The 27,975-nt window shown below is 45.5% G+C and overlaps 1 protein-coding gene across 7 annotated transcripts in view; it reads right to left on the bottom strand.

The window, feature by feature from the left end:
- Positions 1-27,975, bottom strand: part of PDE8B (phosphodiesterase 8B) — a 214,588-nt gene that overhangs the window by 64,930 nt on the left and 121,683 nt on the right. For all 7 annotated transcript variants that reach the window (XM_059694267.1, XM_059694273.1, XM_059694274.1 and 4 more), the window contains 5 exons: positions 17,803-17,993; positions 14,126-14,185; positions 11,910-11,967; positions 7,926-8,014; positions 1,727-1,805 (listed from right to left, as the gene is read on the bottom strand). In XM_059694267.1, coding sequence (XP_059550250.1) covers positions 1,727-1,805; positions 7,926-8,014; positions 11,910-11,967; positions 14,126-14,185; positions 17,803-17,993 — 477 coding nt within the window. The remainder of the gene's footprint in view (positions 1-1,726; positions 1,806-7,925; positions 8,015-11,909; positions 11,968-14,125; positions 14,186-17,802; positions 17,994-27,975) is intronic.

A 27,975-nucleotide genomic window follows, 5' to 3' on the forward strand; every position in this document is an offset into this window, starting at 1 on the left:
ATTACTGAGGTCACCCCCGGCTGCCCACTGTAAACAGGGAGGTGCAAAGCGAACGTGCTTCATGAAGAGACCTGACTGTTCAAGTCTGGAAACAGGTGGGGGTGTGCTTGGTCTACAGCAGAAACGGCCAATGAGGTGAGGACGCTTTCAGATCCATTTCAAGAAACACTCCCATGCATTCAGCCAAACAGGACACCACATGGAAAGGCTTTGGAGTCAGGAAGATAGGGGTGCCTATTTTGCTTCTCCTATTTATGACCACAGCTTTCCTTGGGTAAGTTCCTGACCTTGCTGGTCCTCAGTTTCCCCATCTGTATAATGGGGCACTTGTGTCTCTTTCATAGGGTTACTGCATGGAATTGAGATACCTTATGAACATGACGACGACCGGCCTAGGCGTGGTGGGTGCTGATGTCATAGGTTCGGTATGAGAGCAGGTGTGTCTGTGTGTGCAGTGGGGCGTATGCAGGAGAGCAAATGTGGGCTCTGTCTGCCGTGGGTCCCCTGTGCTGAACACTGACTTTGGTCTCTACTGAGGGGAGTACGTGTTCCTCACACTCAGTGCCCCTACGCAAACCAGGTGTGGCCATCAGAGGAAAGCCTGCATTTCAGAGTGTGTTTTAAGTATAAATGCCTTGCTCTCCAACAAATACAACAACGTAATTTCAACGAAGGCTTGTCTACTAACTATACACATTTCCTTAGGAAGCTGATTTTAGTACATTAGACTGCCTTGTTATTAGAATACCAACTATAAATAAGTGAACACCCTTGAAAATATTTTGTTCCCAAAAGAAACAGATTCCTAGATACAGAGGACAAACTGGTGGCTGCCAGATGGGAGGGAGGCTGGGGACTGGGTGAAAAAGGTGAAGGATTAAGTACAGATTGGGCCCTAACTGGTTTGGTCAGTGGATAGAACTTCAGCCTGCTGACTGAAAGGTCCCAGGTTCGATTCCGGTCAAGGGCACATGCCCAGGTTGCAGGCTCGATCCCCAGTAGGGGGCATGCAGGAGGCAGCCAATCAATGATTCTATCTCATCGTTGATGTTTCTCTCTCTCTCTCCCTCTCTCTTCCTCTCTGAAATCAATAAAATATATTAAAAAAAAATAAGTACAGACTGGTAGTTAAAACAAACACAGGTATTAATGTACAGCATAGGGAATTTAGTAATGTTGTAATATCTGTATATAATGTCAGGTGGTAGTACACTTATGGGGGATCACTTTGTACATTATATAAATATCTAACAACTATGCTGTACCCCTGACACTGATATAAAATATTGTGTCAACTGTAACTGACAAATTAAAAAAGAAAATATTTTGTTCCCATAAGCACTTATAAGCCTTTACTCTACAATTCTGATACACTTCTGTGGTCCAAAGAATTTGGCCCACCTCCGTCAAAGAAATTACAGGCTCTGATTTGAATACAATTTTATTCTTATTAAATATCTAATTCTTAGCTTAAGTCTATAAGGTTTTTTTTAAAAAAATTAAAACAAAATCTTTATTGTTGAAAGTATTACATATGTCCCCTTTATTCTCCTATTGACCCCTGGGAAATAGCCCACACTATCAGTTTCCTTTGAATACTTCGGTGTTCCTTTCTCCAAAGAAAATGTGCTAAAGTGTGAGAATTAAAAGGAAAGTGCTCGAAAAAGGGTGGCTCAAACTTAAAAGGTTCTACTTTGACATCTAAAGATAAAAAATGTCCCCGTACCTGAATCACATGCTCATCGCTTGTTATTTCTATGGCTTCATGACAGTGGTCTAATGCTGTAAACACTGAATTACAGGCTCTGGAAGTTGCAAAAGATCAATGTTAGTTCTACCGTAAAACCATCAGCACTTCATCTGTTAGTTTATCGTAGTAAACAGGTCCTCGGGTTCATTGAAGCAACGTACCGTCCGATACTGCTTTGAGGAAAAAACAAACAAAAACCTAGGCTTTCAAACTAAATGAATCAACAGCAGCATATATTTTCATGTATGTGATACAAAGAGAAGAATTATAACCAGCAAAATATTCATGGGTCATAAAATGAACTACAGCCTGGCTGGCGTGGCTCAGTGGTTGAGCATCGACCCATGCACCAAGAGGTCACTGGTTTGATTCCTGGTCAGGGCACATGCCTGGGTTTCAGGCTCCATCCCAAGTGGGGGAGGAGAAGGGGACAGAGTGCAGGAGGCAACCTATTGATGTAAATGCATCGATGTTTCTGTCTCCCTCTCCCTTCCTCTCTCTAAAACAAAAAATATATATTTAAAAAAATAAAATGAATTACCTACATGCTGAATGAAACCTTAGCACTGACACAGGGGAACGAAGGTGCAAGGGACCATCTTCTAGGTCCCTCTGTTCCACACCCAGGATGCTCTCCCTGACCACGCTGCCATCCGTTAAGAAAACACACTTATTCCCCAACTGGATCTGGGGTATTCTGGCCTCCTGCAATAGGCACAAACACTTTATCCCCTTTTTTTGTGACCTCAAATAAACAAGCCTTTCTAGTGCTTTGCTTTCACCCACTCCCGCTGGCCCGCTGCAAGGCAGACATGGTGGGATGCCCCTCACCTGGGCAATTGCACGGCTCTCGAGGGGGCAGTTTTCTGGGTGACCTTGGCTGGTTATCTGGAATATCTGAAATCATTTCAATTTCTCAGTTCTTGGAAGGAATTTTAACTCTTTCAAATCTAGAGCAACTCCAAATACAGTAAGTTACTATCTAACAGCAAGTATGTAACTAGTTCCTAAAGTTCTGTTATTTGCACGGGCTGTTTAAAGAATACCAGTGACAGCTTTCTTATCCATTACATAAAAGATGCTGATTTATTGGATGGATGTTTTGTAAAACAAACTTCAAAAATGTTATTCGTTCTTTCCACTCATAATGGCGTCTAACGTTGCCATCCTGTTTTGAACTGTTTACCAGGCAGAGGGCAGAACAAAGCGGGTGAAATCTGGTTCCGTGTTTTGCCAGGTCTAGGACCTTGGAGAACTTTTTATCTTGGCTGACTCTCAGTTTCCTCATCTATAACATGAGGAAAACAACACATATTCTATAGGTTGTTACAAGAATCAGAGCAGTTTCGTGAGGCATCTCTCAAAGTACTTGGGACAATATAAGAATTCAACATATGGCACTTGTTATTATTTGTAAGGTCCCACAGTCAGATTTCTTTGTTCTCTAAGGCTTTCAAAGGCAGTTGGTGAAAGGTGAATCATAATCTATCTTTTCTCACCATTATCCCTGAAATCTCAAACCAAGCATGGAAATTACAAACCAATACCAAGCAAGGTAACTTCTATGGGGAGTGAAGGATTTTAGCCCAACGAACGATACGTTTCTATAGTTGCAGGGGTTGAGGTAGCCACCATGTGTGAGTGAGTAAAATGAGTAATTGTGATGTGGGTGAACGGAGGAGGATATAAACCTGAGACTCCTGAGAAGTGCAGTAAGTTTTCTTACTGAAATTGCTCCAGGCTACCTAATTTGAACTGTATACTGTCCTATTAGCATCTCTGCACGCTAATAAAATGTCACTTAAAATAAGAGAAAAAGAATAAAAGAGGACTTTAAAGTGTCACCCACGCTGATACAGCACCGCCTCCCGTGAAGAGCAAGACTCTGAAGTACTTCCCAGGGGCCTGGAGCAGAACCCACTCGGCACCACAGGCAAGCGGTCCCTGGCCCCCAGAAGTTAGACGCCAAAGCACACTCTCCGGGGCTAATGCCTCAACTGTGAGAGCTGCAAAACTAAGCTCTCACCCACTTTATGTGATAAATCCCTCTACACATATTAAATGATAAATTCCTCTTTTGCCCAAGGGTTTTCTTAAAGTACCTGTGTCTCAACTAGGTGCGCAAACAGGTGCTTCTGAGTACTATTGTTTCTGTCAATTCAAGAGGCTTCTTTATACAAGATCTTAGCTCCAACCTGCAAAGTTTATCTATTAAACATTCACTGTATGATCATCCACAAAGCATAAGATCTTCAATAAGTATAATGCCAAATGGACAAAAGAAATTGTTATCAATAGGCGAGGTGAGAGGATATCGGTGAGACACACTCCTGGACTGTGTTTACACCAATTTGGTGGATGGTTCTATTTGAAAAAACCTGCAGCAAAATGAGGTAATCGACTTGAATCATGTTCTTAGAGTTTCCGAATTTAATTCCTTATATTAATTATTAACGCTCTTCATGCAGAAGAGCCCTCGCTTCGTTTACTTTCTGTTCTTGGGAACCTTGTAACTCTGTGCCTCAAGTGCATTTTTGTATCCTTCAGGTTAAGAAGTTGGCAAACTGGAAAAAGCAGCACAAGGAAAAGTAACGTTGGTGCAGAAACCCCTGAAGTACAGGCGAGGTAACCATTCCCCCCTCACCTCCTTCAGGGCCCTGGAAGACCCAGAGGGGAAGGCAAGTGCTAGAGAGGCTGGGCATGAAGTCTATAGACAGCACAGTGGTGTAGAGATGTGTGGGGGGGGGCGGGGAGGGGGGTAGGGGGGAGCCAAGTGCATCGGACTGAAAGAGCAGGACACCTGGATTCTACTCCAGCGCTACAGCCGACACACTGGGGAGCTGTGACCAATCTTATCCACTCTCCCTGGTTCTCAGTGTTTTCCTCCATCAACTGGCTGAGGTGGCTGGGTTTCATAGTCTCTTGTGTTCCTACCAAAGGTACTCTGGAATCTACTCAACACACACACAGGCCACCTGGAACAGGTAGGACTGCACAAGGTGGTGGCTTGTAGAGTCTGAACACAAAGCCACATCCCAGCAGGGGTCTGGGAGGGATAGGGAGCAAGCAAGCGGGGAGGGAGGCAGCATGGGGTCGAGGTCGGCACCCTCCTGGGCAGCAGTGCAGCTGGGCTGTGCACGAAGCCTTCACAGCTGGGTTTCTGTGACGCCAGGCGGTCACGCAGAGTGCACGTGTCGGTAGCTCTCTGTGAACGTCCGTTCATAACAGAGATGCAGGGTTCCACAGAATACAAAGTTTTGCCCATCTTTTAGAAACTGATGTTTCTAAAACTGAGGACTGCTACCTTCATAAGACTTGGAATAAAATAAACATGATTTGGGTTTAACTCCTGGATAACAGAGATCAGACTGGTGATGACACACACAGCCCGTCTTGCCTTAGTATAATCGGCTTCAACTCCCAGTAAGCAGTACATCCTATCTGTATTTTGGATAACATAGTGTCTTCATAATGAAGATGCGTAAGGATAAGAGAGAAATGGCCATCATTCACCCCCATTTCCTTCGGCGTTCCCCATTCATGAATTCTTCTGTTCTAGAAAGCAATTCATCAAATACTCTCAGAAACGAGATGTAGCTCTCCTATTTTTAAGAGTTATTCTATAAAATGGAATTTTAAAACTAGACAGGTTTTGTTTGCTCACGTGACCCTCGCTTTTCCCGTGGTTAAGCGTGGTTACCACACATGAAGACCCGACGGGAAGGTGCCCCTTCAACATCTAACCCCACCCTGCAGCACAGACCGTCCTTGCAGAATGCCAGTCACGCCACAGATTTAGCTGCAGCTGGGGGCGGAATTGCCGGGGAAGCATTATATAATTAGACTGTGATTATTCTGGATTGTATAATACAGAGCCTCGTTTTCTCGTCAGCAGCGAGTGACAGTCGCCTGCTTGCCCCTCGGGTGCAGGTAGAGGCTTCACAGGTCCTTGAATGCCCTAGGGAGGGGGGAGGTCATGGTCTGGGGTCACCGTGCCCCCGCCCGCTGGACCCAGTTCTGGCTGGCCCAGGGAGAGTCAAACTCTGGGCACACCCCACTCCTCCAAAAAAGGGGAGGGAACTGGAGACAGTTGAGGCAGAACAGCCCAAAAGCAACAGAAGCAGCAGACCACTCAGCCCTCCTCTGGCTTTCTCTGGTGGAGAACTCCCGCCTTCCCCCACCACACACACATCGCCCCTCATGCCCCTCCCCACACGGGGCTGGGGGTGGGGGGCCGCTCTCATGCTGGTTGCTCATGGCTGGGAAGAGAGGCTCTTTGCCAGCCAGGCTTCAGCTGGCTGGGGGTAAGGAGATGGATATGCTGGGCAAGCCCTCCTTCGGGCCACTGCCTGCCGAGGCAAGTCCATTCGCCAACCACACACTGATTTGTACTGAGAACTTGAGCCTTTCCCCCAGGAGAGTGAAAGGGAGAAGTCCTGGGACTTGCACAGGGTTAGGTCCTCAGAAATTTGCCAAGTTCTGAGTCTGAGGAACCTTGAAGAGTTGTTAAGGCCCTGGCTCTACGCAGATTTCATTAGCACAGGAACCAGAAGCCCTTTCTTTAAGCCCCCGTGCTGATGGCTGGGGATGTTTCGTTCAAGCTGCCAGCTCTACCTCCGCCCACTCACTCTGACGTCTGGCGTGTGCCATCACACTTAATGTTGCCAAAGAAAACACAAACAATTACTTAACGTAAAAGGAGAACATTACCTGTCAAAGCAATAAGGTATCTGTTCATGTTTTTGTAGATATGACACAGTGAAAGATTTAAACCAAATGAAAACCCTCTTTTTCTAATTCTATTCATGGTGGAAACATTTTTTTTTAAAAAAAGCACAAAGCCTTTTTACCCTCAATTAAAAACAGTAGGGACCTCCAGGAACAGAAACCATCAATGCACAATAACAAAAATCATAAATTTCTGAAGTAAAGGCAATGTGCTTTTCTTGAAAAATTCTAGGAAGTTCTCTGAAGCTAACAAATGTGTGGATACGAAGAAACCAAGGGATTTAATTATTTACATATTCAAAAGTCTTTGGCAATATTCCTCACCAAAACCTGTTAAAATACCTAAATTTCCCCTGCCTGAGATTCTTTTGAATTACTTTCCCACCTAAGAAAGTGACTGTTTCTTAAAGCTCTCTACCCACCAAAAAGGAGCGTCCCTGCCCAGGTGAGCCCCAGAAGGACCTGCCTCTGTGGGTTTACGCGAATACATTTTACCCCCAGGAGACTGAGAATGTCAGAGAAAAATTAAGTTTGAAAGGGTTTGGCCCCCTTTCAATGCAAATTCAGTCGTCAAGATAAAAAGAAGTATAAGCATTACAGTGAGATGCCTTCTCAGTTTTCACTGAGCCTGAAACCCTCCTGACCTTGCAGTTGGCCAGCGGGGGAAGCCAGGCTGGGACTTTCTGGCATCCTACGGCCTCGAGCCACTGAGGACCATAGTTTGGGGAGAGCCTCCACAGCCCGCTCCGCTTTCTCTGCTTGAGGGGGGCAAGTTGAAAAAACAGGGTCCTGAGCGTACCCTGGAGTGGAGCCTGAGCCAGACCAGGCATGAGCTAGGCCCTTGGCATTCCAAGATGCCCCCGGAGCAGAGCATCCCACGGCCCAGAGCTCTGGCCAGACCCTCAGACAACCCCATCCCAGAAGCGAGCACCAGAGAGCAGCCTGCTTTTAAAGCACCCTATACCTACTTAGAGACCTGAAATCAGCCTCTTCAAGATACTTCATGCTTGGAGGCCTCAAACGGGCTTCGTGAAATCGCTATCGCGGTTACATAGCAGTTACTATGGTTAGCATAATAAATACGGCCATTGGTGTGCCCCTATCCATAACAATCCAGGGAGGAATTTACAAATGTTGAGAGTAGTAAGTAGAAAGTAATCCTGAAAGGCTACTCTTAATCTCGACCGAATTGTACAAAAATGAAACCGTACTTTTCCCAGGATATAATTTTAAAACTGCTGCAAATAGTGGGAAATGCTGCCAAAACAAGAAACGCTTCTAATTTATTTCCTGATAACAAAGGGCTCTCAGTTTAGATTCTGCTGCACGGGCTACCGTTACTTGTTTACCGGCCTCACAGTCCCTGTGACTGGCCAGGAGCCTGTGCGCAGGACCCTGGCTCCTCTCCAGAGCTGCCACCCCGGTCCCGTCCTGTCGGGCTACATACCGGAGTTTAAACTGCGAGCGCACTTCCCCATGTTCTATTTGAATCAGTTCATTATAGCAGGCAATGATGCTGCTGTTCTCCACAAATCTCTGAAAAGAAACCAAATATAACACGTAAGACAGATGCAATTACTTCTTTAAGAGTCAAATAAGGAAGCGTAACAGTTTTCCCTACCCAAGTTACTCAGTTACTTAAGACAACTAGTGGATAAGATGAAATCCAACAGTTGTCAAGGTGTTTCAAAGGCCTGTTTCAACACAGCATGGGCTATTGTATGCTTAACCCCCTTTGTAACAAAGGTGGGAAAACTTCATGATGAATACTGACAGGAAAAGAAACGCAACCTGGCTAACTGCAGAAACACCTGTGCTTTATACTGCACTCGTAAAAGTCTTCTGGGGGTGGGGGAGGGGGGCAGGGAGAGGTCACTGGGGGGAAAAGGAGGCATGTGTAATACTATATGTAATACTTTAAACAATAAAGGATAAAAAGATAAAATAAAAGTCTTCTAAAAGCCAACACTGGACGTGTTTGGTGCGTGCCACACTGCGAATGGTCTTGAGGGGAGAGGCCCTTCTTCGCTTCCTTCCTCATCTTCTGTGAGTGCCCATTGCACTCTCCTCCCTCGTCTCCCCCCCCCCCCCCAACACACACACACACACACACACACACACACTTCCGCTCTCTAGTGTGACTGGCTTCTCCTTGGGGAGCACCTTTGAAGCCCTGACTTTCTGTGCCACGGGTCCCCACTGTTGCAGGTGGAAGCTGGGAGGGGCGAAGGAAAGGGGATTCTGCCATGAACACACACAGGAAGGAAACTTTCCCTTTCTTTGGTGAAGTTAAACATGCTGGGTTCAGGATGACCTTCTGGACGGGTCACGCCTGTCTATGTCTAATTATAACTGTAATGCACATTAATTTTAGTGTGCAACGTACAGAGAACATAAAGGAAAAGCCCAAATCGCTGACAGTATCACAAGCTCCAGCTGTTGTTAACTTGGCTCATTCCCCTGGGCTTTCAGTGTGTTGTGCGTTTGCGTGTTCCATGTGATATTTTCACTTTCCTACCTAAGAAATGATTTTTTATATTTTACTTTTCTTTAAGCCTAAGAACTCCCATTGCAGTGACAAACAGCTTCCTGTAGGTGATGGTTTCTAAACACGGGAGCACCTTGTACATAATTGGTACTTGGTGTTTTGTGGACTAAAGGTAAGGGAAGATGCCACTGCCTTATCTTCAGGTGATTTTTCAAGAGTGTAGTGAACCCCTATCTCTGAAATGATTTGAGTGAATGAAAAGCGGTGGTCTTCCAACTTCAACATCCTTCTCCTGGGCCTTTGGTTAAAAATTTGGGTTCCTGGGCCCGCTTGCAGGAATGTGGGCCTGCTTCCTCAGCACAGGAGGCTGCCCACGTGGGCTGTGCACGCTCAGGGCTGCAGGGAGGGGGGGGAGGCCTCACTGATTTCCCAAACTGACTCGACCACAGAAGCCTTTGCCAAGGAAGACCTGCTAAGAGCGTTCGGCACACTAGGCCCACAGACAGTTTGAGAAACACCACTTTAGTGGGCCCAGCACGGAGCTGGCATTTTGACTTTGCAGCGAGTGTGAGCTCTGGCAAAGCTATTTCACCTGCTTTCTCTTCTGCAAAAATGAAGACAATATCCAGCCTCTCATTTGCAGATGAGGATGAAATAAGTTGCCCGGAACAGAGCTGAACTAATACTAAATCTTAGCTGTCCATCTCTCCCCAGGAAGCCGCTCCAGGGAGGACTGTGTCTGACCGGCACGCCTAGCGCAGCATGCACATGTCAGTGCTCCAGGAATACTTGTTCAACGGACTGTGCACCCTTTCAGAGAGAGAAAGAGGGACGCAGAGGCTGATATAAGAACAGCTGCACTCGCCCTTCGCGAAGGCACTGGTTTCAAACAGGCTCGGAGTGCACGGAGCTCCATGTAGCCGCCCCTCACGTGCAGCGAGAGGCTTCAGAGAGCTGCTGTGGAATATCCAGGGCACAGTGTGTTCCCGGATCCCGACGCAGGGACCCAGCGTCTGAAGCACTGGCCAATCGGCTAGCGACACAGGCTGAGTCTCACCAGATGAGTTCATACAATCAAAACAACTCAGAGATGGGAAACCACCTCCCGGAAGGCAGAACCGCTGGCATAGTTGGATGGGTGGTTGGGTAGAGTGTTGCCAAAGACAAGGTTTTGCCCAAAAAAGGAGGGCAGCCACCAGGAGAGTAATCTCAGCTGATCTTGTTTCACAGGAACTCAGGCAGGAAAGCGTTGGTAGGTGCAATGTGCTTCCCTGGGAAAGTGCCCCAGCTCTGTGGGGGCACCCTGACCTAGCCGGCAAAGGCCTCGATCAGACCAGCACGAAAGAACACAGGTGTCCCTGACAGGTCTCGTGTTTCATGCTCCCACTATGGGTTTTATTCAGCAAGGCTGACGGCAGAAAGCATCACCATATCTGGACAGAGGGCAACGAAACCTTCTAGAGCAGCACAGAAAGGTTATAAAGCATGTAAAAAAGGAACCACGAAACGTTTCCCTCCTAAATGTACTTAATCACGTTGCACCCAAAGAGGGCCCGTTGCTTTCCCCAAGCTTTCCTGTGAGTAGATGTGCAATTGCCAGCATCACTCCAAATGACAATCTACACCAGTCACAGGCAGGAACACTGAACTGAAAGCGAAATCCCCAAAGGACATCCGACAGCAGCTACAGGGGGCCTGGAGGATGTCACCCACAGTGTGTCACCGGCGTCCTTAGTAATGCGGTCCCAGGGCGTGTGGAGAACCTGCGTGCTCACACTCCAAGAGGTCCCGCCTCAGACGTCAAGGGCCATGTTGGGCTGGGGTGCAGTGGGTGTTCAACCTTAAACCCACTGCACCCCTATGGGACCTGTGGGTGATTTTAGGTTATTTCTCAGAAAATGATCATTGTAAGTGAAGAAAAGAAGTCTCAGGCTTCTCTCCCAACATTCCTTTTGCAGAACTCAGAAGCACTGTTCTGCACTCCCACTAAGATACAGCGTGGAGAACAGCCTTCAGAACCAAATGCTGGCCTCTGAGACGCGATGAAAGCTAGGTGAGTGATACCGCTAACGAGAAGCACTCATTCCTAGGACACGTGTGAAGCGCTGCGCTACTTGACTATTTCACAGAGCACTCTGCTCCACACCGACGCAGGAAACAACCAAAGCACAAAACTGCTGCACATGGGGGTTTCTCAAGTTCTGCTTCTCGGTGGTCTACCACAAAGACGGGATTGTTTTTTAAACTAGGGGTTGCAGGGTACCATTCCTTAAAGCACCCAAAGGAATTTTCATAGCTCACAGGCACGGGCAATGTCCTTCTTTGAAGGAAAGGATGCATGGCTCCATCTATCAGATTCCGATTACTCCCATCAAGAGACCTGGAGATGCCAGGGAAGCCTGCGTTTAGTTTGTTGGTAAGTCTCCTTGCAGGAATCAATCTTCATTATTAAGTTGAATAGCAGTTTGATTCATGTAGTCACTCAAATAACTTAGGATTTAAACCAGGAGTTCACAGGATACGGTGGCCGTCCTGGGCCTGGCCCTGGGCATACGCTCTGACCAGCCCTGACCAACACAAGGCCTGGGTGCCCACTCAGTGGACTGACCTACACATAATCACATGCACACGATGAATCTAGCCAACTGGACTAAACGAGAGAACCTTGGGATGACAGGATTTTGACCTAAGATGTGTTTTTATGTCATTACGTATCAGTGGCTAAGATATATGAAGTTATGAGAGAAAAAGAAAAAGACGTCCAACTAGCAGCTGCCCATTATCATCCCATGAGAACAGTTCCTCCCTCCTTCCCTCCTCCCCTCCCTCCCTCCCTGGCCCTGGGGCTTAGGGTCATGCATGGATGTTGGCCTGGGCGGTGCTGGGAGAGTTAGGATTAGAAGTGCCTGCACCAGAGGAAGGTGCCGGTCAGCGGCTACGTACCCTGCTGAAGCCTGCGTGCAGAAGAGGGAGGACTGAGGCCTCTTCATGGTCGCCCGATCTGCAGAAAAGCAGAAAAGGTGGTCACTCAACAGATACAAACCAGGGCTCCTCACACCGAAACGTGGAGAGAGAGCAATGAGGTGAGCGTGGCGCTGGCTCTCACAGTGACTTCCTGGCCAGCATGTGCCCACGGGTACACCTGCCTTCAAGGACCCTGACTCCCACACCTGACATCCAGATGCAAAAAGAACAAAATGGTAGAGAGAAAACTCCAGCCGTGTGCCTGAGAGCATGGCAGCAGGTGCACGCGAGTGGCTGTCCCCCACTCGAGGCTGCCTTTGGAGTTGGAGCAAGTGTACGAGGCAGTCCCACCAAGGGAGGGACAATTAGAGGCAATGCTCATCCCAGAGACTACTGTCCTCTTTGCCGTCCCCAACCCTTCTAAAAGCACAACTCCCACCCCCAAGACTTTGCTGGGTCCAACTCTCAACTCGAGGAAGGCAATGGGCATTCTAAGCTGCCGCAGCCAATAACCAAATGGGCAGGATGTGTCATCAGGAATGCCGAGTTAGAAAGGAAGAAGAGAAAACAAAAACTGATTACTGCCACTCATTTCATGGGAAGGTTTCCTATTCTGAGTCTACAGTGGGGTCTCAGAACTTCAGTTTGAGTACAAGGTGTGGGTTATCACAAGACATGCAGGGCTGGCACCATCATGACAGAGAAAAGGTTTCCCTGAGACAGCCAGCAAGTAACGTGGAGAATACACCTTGGAAAACAGGGGAGGAGAATGGAATAGAGGGGACTGGGTGGAGGAGCAGATAGAACACAGGAAAGGAAACCCCAGGGCTTATCTGGGGCGTTACCTGTAGCTGAGCCCGCCCTGCGGGGAGGGGCCGCCTTCCCTAGCTCCTTCTCTTGGAACTCGGGGTTCTCCTTGGCAGACTGATAAATCAGGACGGGCACAAAATGGTCTCCAAAGGTATTAACAATATTCTCAGTCATATGCTGAGCGGGACAAACTCAGAACTGGGAAAACGCTGTGGGGCCTGGTGCCCATGCGGTGTCCATGCCCAGGACCTCAGAGTCCCCACAGATAAAACACGAGCCAAAGGGCTGAACAAGGACGACTGTGCATCTTCGCTCTCCTCCTCCTCGTTCCCCTCGAGGCCCCATCGCCCACCAGCGTGGCGAGTGGTGAGGAACCACTGGGGACAGTTTCTGCACTTGCCTTGCCCCATAGCCCGTGCCAGGTCTCACAGTGAAAAGACACAGCTCTGAACAAGAGACGTGAGGAGCCCCAGGTCAGTAGAAGTCTTTGGTTAGGCCAAAACTTTGAAGCCAGGACATGGCTCTGGAATGGAGTATTTCAGCTCTCCCCTGCCCCGGGCTGGCTGGGGGAGGGCCTAAACCCTCCCAAGTTGCTGGCTTGTCCGCTCCTTCCTTGCAGAATCCGTGCCATTTGCCACATGGGTCCCAGCCCAGGGACCCTGGGCCCTAATTGAGGTTTTATTCTCTCCGAAGCTAATGATGGCCATTACTTGACTATAACATTTGATACTTGCAAAGATTCCAACCACTGTGGCTTGTACAAACAACTGTTCCCTTCTAGATCTTTCATTCTAAGTGCTGGCCATTTCAGACAAGGAACCCAGCAGAGCCGTTTCTCATCCCACAATCTCGTACCTACAGCTTAATTCCTCTTTCCTGCCTTCCAGCATTGGCACGCATCCTAGTCCTGCTCCTAGCCACAGAACTGCCCCAAAACATAAACTGCCCATCCCTTTTCTTGCAGTGGATTTAGTGCCTCTTTGTTCTCACGCTACCATTTGTTTCCTCTTAAGTGAAAAACAAGCATTCTTTTTTTCCTCTCTCCCATCTCTTTTCCTTAAAGAAAAAAAAAAAGATAAGCTGGAATCATGTTCTTTCCAGATCTCCTCCTTCACACATTTTGCATTCATTTCCAGCATAGAATGAAGTAACCATTTTTTCCTGAGATGTGTATGTTGCAGCAGCAATTCGATATGACCGGGAGAAAAACCTCAGTATATCCAGAAACTTGCAAAACAAAGAAAGCTCCCAAAGCAAGATGGAAGGTTGCTGCTGTGGGGCCAAGGACATGCCCATTGTTTTTCCAGCTCTGAGACTGGATGACATCAGACAAATGTCTCGGCAAGAACGGGACGCTTTCCAGCAGGGGTGGGAGGTGAGCTTACGCTTGTGAAACCACCGCGAGGATCACCGTGTGCTCCGCGAGATTCGTGGCCCGGATCGACCTGCAACAAGAAGGTGCCAAGTCAAACCAGGTGACCTCGGCCGCGCTCCATTAAATCCACGTGCAGCCGCTGCACACTGGAGGCGGCACATCGAATCTTCCCCTAAAGAGCAGCGATGCTGTGCACCTGACACTAGCACGATACTGAGTGTCAACTGTAACTGGAAAACGCTGCACACAGCCCACGCGAATGCCAGATGTTAATGAGGGAAACTGGAGGAAGGGGGTATAGAGGAGCTGTGGGAACAGTCTGTACCCTGCACCATTTTCCTGTAAACCTGAAACTTCTTCAATAAACAGAGTCTATTAAACTAAAAAAACAAGAAACAGAGAAAGTCCATGTGAAAGACAACAAAGAAAGATGTCCTTGTGGATCTTTGTGTTATTAAAAAAAATTTTTTTAACTCCCAGGCAATTATCCAATAGGTCAGATCTGCCAATTTTCCACTTCAAAAACCGTCAAATCCCACTTAAATTCCATGTTTTCTGACTGAAATTCCACTCTGCAAAAAAAAAAAACAACAACAAAAAACTGGCAGTCCTACAATTATCTAGTTATCAGTTTGTACTTGGGGAGGTAATTGGTTTGGATCTTTTTTCTTTTAAAATAGTAGTTAGTTCAGAAAAATGAAAGTGCTTGCTGGCAGCTGGCTATACAAATGCAGACTAAAATGTATTAAATGGTTCACAGACCCACCCCGATTTCCCAGTTGTACCCTTGTTTGTCCTCCAATACTTTAAACGACTGGGGCTGAGAAATGTTGCAACATGGCAACTGTCACCACCTGCATATAGTTAGTTTATTCCCTAGGAACGTAACGGGATTAAAACACGTACGGATGTAGACTTTAGAGGTTGGGGAGTTTTCTTAGGAAATGTGTTTTGAATGGTACAGCTCAGATTCTGTATCATTCTGGTCAGGGGTCATGAAATGGGTGAACTTTTTTTTTATCCTCACCCAAGGATATATTTTCCATTGATTTTTTTTTAGAGAGAATGTGAGAGAGAGAGGTGGTGGGGGTAATCAACATGAGAGAGACACATCCACTGGGTGCCGGGATGGAACCTACAACCTTAACAGAGAACCTACACACCCTTAACCAGAAATTGAACCCGAGACCCTTCGGTCCGAGGCCAACACTCTAACCACTGACCCACACCGACCAGGGCTGGGTGAGCTGTTAATAAAGTGCCACCTACTCAAATCTTGGTATAAATACGAATGCTTGTTCTGACCCATCCCCTTGCTCTGGCCTCTGGTTATTTCAATACAGCTCAAAAGAGAGCCACCACCTCCACGAACAGAAGCGTGAGGGCTGCTCCTGATAATCTGTGAAACCACATGGATTAGTTTTCTTTCTAGCTGCTGGGATTTCAGGTCCTCTCCATGTTAACATGTCTGCACTACCGCTCTCCCGGGGAGAGCCAGCTCATCCTGCTTGATCCTCTTCAACTCCAGAATTTCCTAACCTTTTTCAGAAATGTACCTTCCCCGCTTCCTATTCCTGGAGGCCTCCCTCTGTGAGGGTAGAAGGCTTGAGAAAATGACCAGCTGCTGCCTTCCTGGAAGTGCGGACTCCCCTGGTGCATAAACAGCTGAATGGCAGACAGTGTCTGAACGCCCTGGGAGGCAGGAGGAATAAGTCACCAACAGCCTCCCATGTGAGCACAGGCGACTCCCCACGCAGCGCACAGGACAGGCCTGGTGAAGTGACGCTGCCCGTATTTTCTACCTAGTAGCCCGTTGAATTCTCAGCAGAAATACCAGTTAGCACCTAATGAAAAAAAACTGCACAGTGTTTCAGAGGTGAGCTCTCATCTCAGGAAGCACCGAGCACTTCTCACCTTCCTTCAGCCTCTTCCTCCCCAATGAGGCATCAAGAGTGCCTTCTGGGCTACATTCAAAGGGGTGGGCCATAGGCAAGAGGCTCAAACTCTGCTATGAACATAACCGGACTGGAGCACACACGTGCTTAGCTTCTTTGAGACTGGCTTCCGGTTTGGGGGTTGCCTCCGGCTGCTTTCCTCTTCCCTCTCAGTCCTCCAGAGGAGCTGGTGTGATCAGAGGCACCTGGGCCTCTTCCGGGTTGAGAGAACTAAGGGGGAGCCTGGGGACCGACAGGACAGGGGTCCAGGAAGTGTGTTAAGATCCAGTCTAGCTCAAAAGCCAGGGATCCTGGACCACAGATGACAATAGTGTGCACATTCGCTGGGAGCATGTCCCCAGCTCATCTTAGGGACCACGTCCTGGCAGTCAGGCAGTCAGGCATCGGGGCACCCTCAACGTGACAGTGACAGTGGGGAGCACACCAGCAGGCGTGCACCGGCTTCTGCACCGCACAGACTCCCACTGCTTTTCTGGGCTGCCAAGACAGACGTACACTTGTTAGGAAGCCGAACTCCATGTCTTTATATTCCAGGAAGATTGTAATGCTATTCTGCAAAAATGGGTCTTTGCCTGAATTAAAAGAATTCTTCCTATTAATTCCTTCTTTTTACCCCAGAAGCTCATCTTAAATCAATCTATGTATGCCACAAAGGACTGTCGTATCTACCACAAAATCAGTCAAGACAAGGGAAAGAAGACATAATTACCAAGGTCCCAATTCTATCCTGAAAATCATTTAAAAAGGAGAAATGTTCCTAATCACTAAAAATATCCTCCAAATATTTTATGATACATTTTATTAATATACATAATAAATAGGCAAATATTCCTATGCAGGAAGATAAAATTACTTGAGACCACTAAGACATTTTAAAATAGGTTCCTTAAGAAAAATTCTTTGGGAAACGGAAAACTGTCAGAGACTAGCAAAGCGATGCCTGTGATGAGAAGCTTCCCCTCATTTCTCGGCAGGGTACCCAAGGCTCTCAGAAGCCATGCCCCTACCTTTCACGCCATTTACTATTTTCAAGAAAATTCCAGCTCCCTATGTAACTGGAGTCCGCCCTGGCCTAGCATTTAATTAGTGACCTCTTCCTGTCTCGCTTCAAAGCATTCCACTTCTGCTAAAGGGATCGGTTCATCCAGTGCGAACTCTGAGGGCTGCGTTTATTTACGATCAGGCATGCGTTTCCTCCCCGGAGCAAGCGTTCTGTAAACAAGTGGGGGTGTGGGTCCCTGGAAGATTTTCTCCAGCTGCAAAGTGGCTGCCTTCTCCCTGTGACTGCTGTAGGATCCACCCATCTGTGTCAGGCAGGGGAAAATGTATATTTCACACATTTCTGATGCTCATTTTGGTGCAGAATAATTAAGATTAAAGTATCTGGTTTACATCCAAACCATATCTGTATAATAAGAACTGTGTGAATTTTAATGTGATTTTTTTTTGTGTGAAACATGAGCAAAAACTCAGGGGGGAAAATCTTGCAGTTTTCAGTAGCACCCAGCTCACACCTCTAAATACATCGGAACTCAAATGCAAAATAAAAAAAAAAAAGGTGTGATACATCTATAGGCGGAGCGACAGCTTTTACCACAGAAAGCTGAATATACTGCTTAGGAACATCAACACATATTTTAGAAATATATGAGATGGAACTAAAGACACCTCCAAATGAACTCATTTCAGGCTAAGTGGGCATCGACGAAGCATATGAGATTAAGGAAGGTACCTGCACACAGCCTCCGCATCAAAGTGCCGAGCCTGTCTGTGATCAATCACAATAATTTCATGATGTTTATCCAGGAAGCACTCAAGGGCTGACTCTGGCGTCCGGGCGATATTGCATCTGTAACCGGCTCTGTCACAGGCCCACCAGAATCCATCACTCTGACTGTCCTCCTTGGCAAAGATCAGCAAAACCTGGAACACACAGATAAGAGCACCTTAAGAGCAGTCATCATCCTTAGAGACAGAGACGGCATTAAAAACAGGCCTCTGGAGGGAAGCTGCGTGGGTAAATCCCAGCTCCTCCAACAGCTTCCCGTGTGTCTTTGAACAAGCATTTCCTCTGTGGGGCCCACCGTTTCTCCTCTGTCAGGTGTGAGAACAGCAGTGCCACCCAGGCCTGTTGTGAGACTTGAATGAGCACAGAATAGGTGCTCAATCAGGCTGGTGGTCACTTACTTTTAATTTCCCAAGAGGCTTTGTCTTTAAACAGATCAAGTAGTGAAATTATTAACAGGATAATTAGCACAGGTCCAGCCGTGGGCAAACTATGGCCCGCGGGCCGGATCCGGCACGTCTGAAATGAATAAAACTAAAAAAAGACCGTACCCTTTTATGTAATGATGTTTACTTTGAATTTATATTAGTTCACACAAACACTCCATCCATGCTTTTGTTCCGGCCCTGGGTCCAGTTTAAGAACCCATTGTGGCCCTCGAGTCAAAAAGTTTGCCCACCCCTGGGTTAGATCCTGGCTCACATCTACACCTCTTTGGCTCTGGTGCAGGTGGTGTTTGCCTCACGGTACCTGGAGGCCACCTCTCTGAACTTGGGACTTAAATCCATATAAAGATACAAGAAAGGAAAGGGACTCAAAACTGAAAGTGATGGAGGTGATGGAGCCAAATTGGGCGCAGTTCCACCAATGAAAAGAAGGTGGCAGTACTGCACACCATGTTCCCCTCCTCCTCCCCAGGCTCCCGGACCCAGATTCTCCTGCTGCCTGCCAGAAGCCAGACAGCCTTGCCATCACCTGAACTTGTTCACTTGTTTATTTGCTTACAGTCTATCTTCTCCACTAGAATTGAGCTTCGGGTCAGCAAAGACCTACCTAATCTCCTTCCCTGCTGTACCCCCGTGCCGGCAATGGGCTGGCACTTACTACTAGCTGCTCAGTAAATATCTGATGCATGAAAGAATAACTACTTGTAGGGGTTTCTGAAAAATGCAAGAGGCATTTACTATTAGTATGAATAAGACTACATCACAACAACAGGTCTAATTAAAAAACCACATATAGTGCCATTTGCCAACCACACCCAAGGACAGATGAAGTTAAGAGACTAAATCTCATTTTGGTACAACAGCATAAACCTGATGAATGTTCTATTGAGATACCCCCCTAAGACCTAAATGTCTAGCCTTTAAAACCCCTCAAAACGAAGGTCGTGCCCTGGCCGGAGTAGTTAAGTTGGTTGGGCATAGTCCCATGCACCAAAAGGTTGCTGGTTTGATTCCTGGTCATGGCACATGCCCAGGTTGCAGGTTCGACTCCTGGTAGGGCGCATGCAGGAGGCAGCTGATTAAGGTTCTGCTCTCCTCACATTTGTGATTCTCTTTCTTTCTCCCTACCCGCCCGCCCCGCCCCCCCCCCCCCCCCCCCCGCCACCGCCCTTCTCTCTAAAAATCAAAAATAAATAAATAAAAGATCCTAGTGTGTGCTCTTGCTCCCCTGGAACACGCCCACCCCTTCCCCTCCCTCTCTTCTTCCCCCACAGCCATGCATCTCCTAAACTCTAAGGGACCCCACCAGACTTGCAACCAGGGCAGCAATGGGCAGCAGCAGTTCATCCAGGGCAACTTCCAGACCTTTCCCCAAGATTCCCTTTTCTCTGACTTCTTAGTGAGCCAAAGCTGCCCAGCCTAGGCTCATTTCCCCACCTAGTCCCTCTCTTGTTATCCTAGGCTCTTCCTTGTTTCACTGTCCCCAGCTTTAATAAACATCCTCTAAAATACAAAAAAAAAAAGAAAAGAAAAGAAAAACATAATAACCTCATGATATGGCACTTATTATTCTTCAGTATCCACTTCTGGCTTAAACAATGAGGAACAGAAGGGTAGTTCCTTAACTTGAAGACCCTTTAAGGCAATAGCCAATATCATTCTTTATGATGAAATATTGAGTATGTTTCATTTAAAATCAGAAAAAGAAATACTGTCCTACCATTACAACTATATCTTAAACATGTTTTGTTAATTGAAAATTGGCAATATATAAAAACAGAAACAATAGTATAATAAATCTCCTGTACCCATCATCCAGCTTCAGCGACAACCAGCTCCTGGCCTGTCTGGTTGTACCTCTGCCCGACCCACTTTCCCAACTCTCGTTTTAATCTGCAAATCTCGCACATCATATCATTTCATCCATATGCGTCTGTTGAACACAAAGACTCTTTTCAAAAACAAAAAAGAAAAAAACAGAGAACTCATGAACATGGACAACGGTGTGGTGATTGCAGGGGGTGAGTGGAGGTGGAAGAGGGTATAGAGAGTGATGGAAAAAAATATAATTAAAATTTTAAAAACCCACAATACTATTTCATACCTAAACCTCTCCAATAATTCCTTACCATCATTAAATACCTGATTGTATCATCAATGTCATCAGTTTTACACTGAATCACTTCCTGTTTTCTCAAAGCCATGTTCCAGAAAAATACTTTTCAGCATGATTTTGACATTTCCTTCTTAGCATGTGGCTTGAAATCACAAGGCAGCCACACTTAGTAAGGGCCCTCTCTGGGCAAGGGTAGTCCCTCCTCAGTCCAGGGTGTTCCTGAAAACCTTCGGCCACTGAGCTACTTCTAGGAAGAAGGGGGAGGTGACTCTTCCAAGAGAAGTGAAGGGCACAGCCTTGTGGATTTTGATAGTGAAAAGAAACCCTTCACATGAAGTTATTACCAAGGGAGCTGCAATGGACACCACCAGGCAGAATAAACTGCTTCGTGCAAAAAGTCAATAGCCCTTTCCTTGTGGAGCTGTGCCATTAACATGAGAAACTCGATATGCAGAGCCTAAACGTCAGAAATGGCGACAAGACTTCTTGTCTCTCAGTGGTCTGACTGGTTTATGGGTTGCTAAGCAAGAAACCCAGTACTTTATGCTTCCTTTATACCACCGTGCCTCAGTATTTAATCCAATAAGAACACAACTGCATTCCCATGTTGGGCATCATTACAGGTATTAAAATCACATGTCTTACGTGTCATTAAAAAACTGGATAGTTCCACTTTCAGAACAATAATGTCATCATTCAGCGAATATTTCCTGAGTGCCTACTTTGTGTCAGACACTGTTTTTAATTGCTTAGAGTACGCCCATGAATGAAATAAAGACCCCTTTCGGTGTAGTGGTGGAGGGACAAGCAATAAACAATAGACACAATAAGTAAGCAAATGGTATGGATTATTGAAAGTGATAAGCAGTGTGTAAAATCTGTGGAGCAAGGTGAGGGGTCAAGAGTGGCTTGTTGGTGGGAATGCAGACTGGTGCAGCCACTGAGGAGAACAGTATGGAGTTTCCTCAGGAAGACTAAAATGGAACTCCCATTTGACCCAGTGATCCCACTTCTAGGAATATATCCCAAGAAACCAGAAACACCAATCAGAAAGGATATATGCACCCCTATGTTCGTAGCGGCACAATTCACCATAGCTAAGATCTGGAAGCAGCCTAAGTGCCCATCAGCAGATGAGTGGATTAAAAACCTGTGGTTCATCTACACAATGGAATACTACACTGCTGTAAAAAAGAAGGAATTGGTACCATTTGCAACAGCATGGATGGATCCGGAAAGCATTATGCTAAGCGAAATAAGCCAATCAGAGAAAGGTAAGTATCACATGATCTCACTCATTTGTGGAATATAATGAACAACATAAACTGATGAACAAAAACAGATCCAGAGACAGAGAAGCATCAATCAGACCATCAAACCTCAGAGGGAAGGTAGAGGAGGGTGGGGGTAAGCGGGAGAGATCAACCAAAGGACTTGTATGCATGCATATAAGCCTAACCAATGGCCACAGACACCAGGGGGGTAAGGGCATAAGTGTGTGTGTGGGTGGGGGGGGGGGACAATGGGGTGATAAGGACACACATGTAATACCTTAATCAAGAAAAAAAAAATTTTAAAAAAAGAGTCGCTTGTTGCTGGCAGAATTAGCAGGTGGTTAGGGCAGGTTTCACTAAGAAAGCAACGGACAAGCAAATGCCTGAAGGAAATAGAAAAGTAAACCAAGTTGATGTCGGAAGGAAAGCATTCCAAGCTGAGGGAACAGTTCCATGGGCACAACAGTGGGAAGCGCGCCTGCTGTGCTCAGGGAACTGCAGGGAACCAGCACGACAGAGGGGCGGGTGCGAGGCTGGAGGGTGGGAAAGAGTCAAGTTCACAGCCCAGGGCTAGATCCTGGTAAGGCCTTATGGGTCATTTTAGGAACTTAATCTGGATTTCACATGGAAACTTACAAGACTGATTGAAAGTGGGGAGTTGCATTTTTCATGCCTTGTTTTCTGTATTTCTGATGCTTTCATGTCTAGAGCCTGGCTGACCCTGGCCGGCTAGGAATGCACTTTCCATGCGCAAACCAATCAGAGCCCATATCCACCACCTCTTTTACCCTAACGCTCTGCTCTGCACCACGATGACTCCAGGACCAGGTACCAGACAGCCAGGGGCCACCCTTAGGCCCCAGACGGCCCTAAAATGACTCAAACTAGCCAAACCTGCTTACCCTGCTTCACCGTTCCTTCCCACAGAAACCACAATAAAGGCTCTTGCCTGCATTTCCCCCTCGCGCTCTCCGCCTCCTGACCGCCTCCTGACCAACCCTGCCTCTTGCCGCTGTGGCCCTGCTTGCTGTGGTGTGCCTGGCAACTGTGACTTTTCAATAATTCAACTCCTATGCAAAATGAAAATCTGTTCTATGCCTTAGTGAATTACAAACTCCCAAGTTCGGATCAGCTTCCAACATTTTACCCTCTGTATTTCTAATGTCATAAAATATCCCGCGCTCCTTTAATGAATGTGCAGTTTTTTGCTGGCGTCAATTCCTGTGACATTTCATCCTTTTGGTCACAACCATTTTATTTATTTCAGTAAACTTACTTTGACTAACTTCCTCCAGCGAGCTGTCTAGAACAGCTGTGGGCAAACTACGGCCCACAGGCCGGATCCGGCCTGTTTGAAATGAATAAAACTAAAAAAAAAAAAAAAGACCGTACCCTTTTATGTAATGATGTTTATTTACTTTGAATTTATATTAGTTCACACAAACACTCCATTCATGCTTTTGTTCCGGCCCTCCGGTCCAGTTTAAGAACCCATTGTGGCCCTCAAGTAAAAAAGTTTGCCCACCCCTGGTCTAGAATCTCTCAAAGGCAGCAGTATCAACATGGCCACACGAGGCGATGTCTCCTCTAATCCCACTTACATTCAATTCAGAAATTCACTTCTGCCATGATCACTTTTCATTTCTTTGCTGCACTTTCATGTTTGTTGGCTAATTCCCTCTTCCAACGATCTATTTCTGTGCAATGGCGTGGGTATGGTCATAGAGACATGGTGCCAACACTGCACCTGCACATCTGCTGTCTGCTTGAACTGAGTTAGCAGCTGGGCAGCGACCAATCAAAGAGATGCTGAAGGAAGTGATGTGATTGGTCACTGATCACGCTGCACATCTGTTATTTACAGGTCTGTGGTGACGGAAGAGCTAGCAGCAAAGTCCCTACTTATGCAGTTATTTCCAGTTACAACACCATGTCCCACAATTTGAAGCATGCTATTGGGGGTCTGGTGTTATTAAACTCTGAAATACATGCACATTGGAACTGTGCAAAGCCAAGTGCTGCCTGTCCTTCCTTTAAAATCTAACTACCACAACCATGCAGGGCCTTCCTCTATCTCCAGGGAGAACTCTACCTAAATCTTCTTGAAACCATCTTCCAGCCCAAAGGCCAAGAGCATGAAGGACAGGGCTCTGGTTTGAGAGGCTGCAGACGGCAGGAGACTTGGGGGCTCCCAGGGGCAATCACAGGAACAGGGGCCATGACTCTCAGGAGTTCTCCGACAGGGACTCCTGGGGTGCTCCATGAACCCCGATTCAACAGATGAGGACAGTGACTTCCCAAAGCAAAGCAGAGGCAAAGAAGGCTGGACCCATGTGCCCCAGCTCCTCCTCTGCAAGCTTTTCATGACGCCCCCCGATGTCCTCTGGTTCTGCTAGGCATCCTTGTACCATCCCTTTGACAAGTTTAAGCCATGTGCTGAAAAATACTGTTCCGACGATAGCAGTAATCTATCTTTGATAGCTAAGTTAGAATGAAACTTTCCTCTGGTGAAGGCTAATTAGGAAAAGGGTGGAGACAAAACTAACTTTCCCTTAACCTAAAGATGATGCTATAAATCAAGGGTCCTCAAACTACGGCCCACGGGCCACATGCAAATACAAATGTTGTATTTGTTCCCGTTTTGTTTTTTTACTTCAAAATAAGATATGTGCAGTGTGCATAGGAATTTGTTCATAGTTTTTTTTAAAACTATAGTCCGGCCCTCCAACGGTCTGAGGGACAGTGAACTGGCCCCCTGTTCAAAAAGTTTGAGGACCCCTGCTATAAATGCTCATTATCATCAGTGTTCTTTAAATAAAAGTGTGTCTACACATCTCCAAATGGATCACAAATATCAACTATTAAACATCCAATTTTCAGAATATTTGGTTGGGCTATAAGCAAAACTGGGTAACAAGGAGTTTCTAGAATAGACCACATGTACGGATCCTGTACGTTGTATCCACATAATACTAACGAATTGATCAATTTGATCAGATAAGGGGTCAATTCAGTGGAGGGCTAAAAATGGCTTGGAAGCTTTCCTTCAGTGTCCCTAGGAAAGTGATGCTAATAACAGGTAAAGGTTGAGAATTTTCGAAGGGCCAGCCATTATACTTAAAGTGCTTGAAATGTCTTACGCAATAACGCTTTCAGACATTCTTTGGAAGCAGGCATTATCTCCATTTTATAGATACGGAAACAGAGGCTTGAAATGGTTAAGAGATTCACCCACAGCCACACAGCTAGCAAGATTTGAACAGAGGTCGGCCTGACCCCAGAGCTGTTTGTAATCATTATGTTAAGTAACCTCCTCTGGACAGTCTTATTTTTACCCCCGAAAATATAGGACCCAAATTCCTACCAACTCTGTGGCTCCCCCAGACTGGCTGGGTTAGGCAGAGGACAGTTGGTAGCAGCAGTGAGGACAGACAGGAGGGGAAACAGCGACCCCAGCAAGTCATTGAGCCCGAGTGTCTCCATGACTCGGTCCTATCACTTAGTATGTGAAGAACAGACCCTCATGAGGCCACATGATCTCTGACATATAAAATCTCCACTATGAAACAGTTCAGAAGAATCCATGTCCACACAGATGGAAAAATGAGTTCTAAAGGGAAGCGATGCCTTGCTAGGAAAAAGCTTAGGTCACAGCTGCCAGGCTGTTTCCAGTGCAGTTGGAAAGGCCAATGTGAGGGGAGGGGGACAGCACTCTAAGCAGAAACACATTGATTCTACACCCTGGGGGAGTAACTGTGCCTCAGGCGTTGATGAAGAAAAGGCCACTTGATTTTCAGATGTTATCATGTTGATGCGAATCTAGTGCCTCATAATATTTCCCCTATTTTTCATCTTCTTGCCAAGAATGGAAAATATGACTTGTACTGTGAGTCACCACCACTCACCAGGAGAGACATACTCTACAGCCCCTACTGCGCTTCTCCCTAACACTTCCACGTTCCCCTCCTGACAGCACTCCACTCTGACAGCTCCCTCGGGGTGTACAGAGCCCGGGTTACATGTCCTCATGTGGGAGCAAATTTCCCCTGGTGAACTCAGAAGCACATCCTAAAATGTTCTTATCATACAAGTTCCTCCCAAGCCCTAAGGGCTCTGGTTGATGTAGCTAATTAACGTTTTTGACATGCCAGTGAAGTAACAGAATATTTTTCTCCAAGAAAGCAAAAACAAAAACAAAAATGAAGGCACTGACTAGAACATAGTATGATTCTTTTTAAAGATGGTTGCCATGTCAGCAGTAGGAGCACACACACACACAAACACCACTAGATATCATTACCCCTAGAATTAGAATGTTACAAAAATCAATAAAAACATATCCTCAGGTGAGAATTTAAAAATCAGTAACAAAGGCATCAAAGCAATTTAATGGAGTAAGGATTGTATAGTCTTTTCAACAAGTAGAACTGGAACAACTGGACATCAATATGGGAAAAGAAATGAGCCTTGACCTCCATATCACACCATACATGAAAATGAACTTGAGATAGAATATAGATCTAAAATTAAAATGTTTCTAGAAGAAAAATTATCTTCTCAACCTGGGAATAGGTAAAGATTCTTAGAACACAGAAAGCAATGACCATAAAAGAAATGCTGAATTAGACTACGTCAAAATTAAGAATTTTGTTCTAAAGCCAGAGTTATGAATATGAATAGAAAAGCCACGGATTGTAAGAAAATATTCTCAAAATTTGACAAAGGACTTGTAATAAGAATATATAAAAAACTCCCACAACTCAATTACTTTAAAAAAGTCAACCCAATTAAAAATAGGCAAAAGATCTAATCAAACATTCACAAAAGAAGATAAAGAAATGGCTAATATCCAAACAACAAAGTGTTCAACCTTATTAGTGATGAAGAAATGAAAATTTAACCATGAGAGAGTATTACCCACAAGATCAGCTAAAATTAAGAGACTGAAACATCAAATACAACTAAGAATTTGGAGTAACCAGAACTCTCATATTGCTTGTAGGAGTGTAAAATGGTAAAGCCACGTTGAGAAAAGATCTGGACGTACCTTATCTTATAAAAGTAAGCACACCATTATTTTATTTTGGAGGTTTTCACAAGATAATTAGGCAACTAAAATAAGATAAAAGAGGCAGCCAGACTAGAAGAAATAATGACAGATTTTGTATATAGAAAATCCTAAGAAATCTACAAAAAACTGTAAGAGCTAATAAGAGTTCAGCAAGGTTGCAGAATACAACATCAAAATACAAAAAGAAAACAAACTTCTATACCGTAGCAATGGACAAACCCCTCCCCCAATGAAATTAAGAAATACATCTATATTAATGGATGGAAAGACAAAGTTGTTAACATTGTAATAATCCCAAAATTGATGTACAGATTTACAGCAATCACGATCAAAATTCCAACTGGTCCCCTCCATCCCAAAATTAACAAACTGGTCCTTAAATTCATATGAAGATGCAAAGGACAAAGCCAAAACGATCTTGAAAAGTAAGGAGAAAGTTGGGGGACTCACATTTCAAAGCTATAGTAATAAAGACAGTGTCCATAAATGAACCCTCATAATTATGGTCAGTTGAATTCTGACAAAGGTGCCAAGACAATTCAACAGGAAAAGAATATTATCCATAGACGCTGCTGGGACAACTACTAGATATCCACATGCAAAAGAATAAAGCCCTACCTAACACCAAATACAAAAACTAACTCAAAATGGACCATAGAACTAAAAACTATAACACTCTTAGGAAAAAGCAGAGGAGTAAATCAGTGACCTTAGATCAGACCATCTATTCTTATATATGACAGCAAAACAATGTTAAATAAAAATTCCAGAATGATGCCTACAGCCTATTAGCTTTCAAATAAAGCTAAGAATATTCAAAAAAATATTATGAATGAATGCATACATGTGTAGAATACATATACAAATACCTATCATAATCAACCTCCAAATAGAGGTTACTCTTAGGGAGGCAAAAGGATAAATAAGGGCTTAAACAGTGTCTGTAGTCCCTTGTTTCGGAAAAATTTTCAGACAAATGGGTGGTATACTGTTAGTATTTGAAATAAGTGCATATGGGTATATACATGTAAACTTTATGAATATCTGAAATACTTTACAATTTGACAAATTACATCTTTAAAAATATGAGACTTCCTTATCATGAGCATTCATTGCCAACAAGCACAGGGCAAAAATGTAAGAAAATTAAACGAACAGATCTAGAAAACTATACTAATCCCAAGAAATATTCTGGAAGTTGCTTTGGGAATA

The sequence above is a fragment of the Myotis daubentonii genome, chromosome 4, assembly GCF_963259705.1.
Source record: "Myotis daubentonii chromosome 4, mMyoDau2.1, whole genome shotgun sequence".
Classification (NCBI taxonomy): Eukaryota; Metazoa; Chordata; class Mammalia; order Chiroptera; family Vespertilionidae; genus Myotis; species Myotis daubentonii.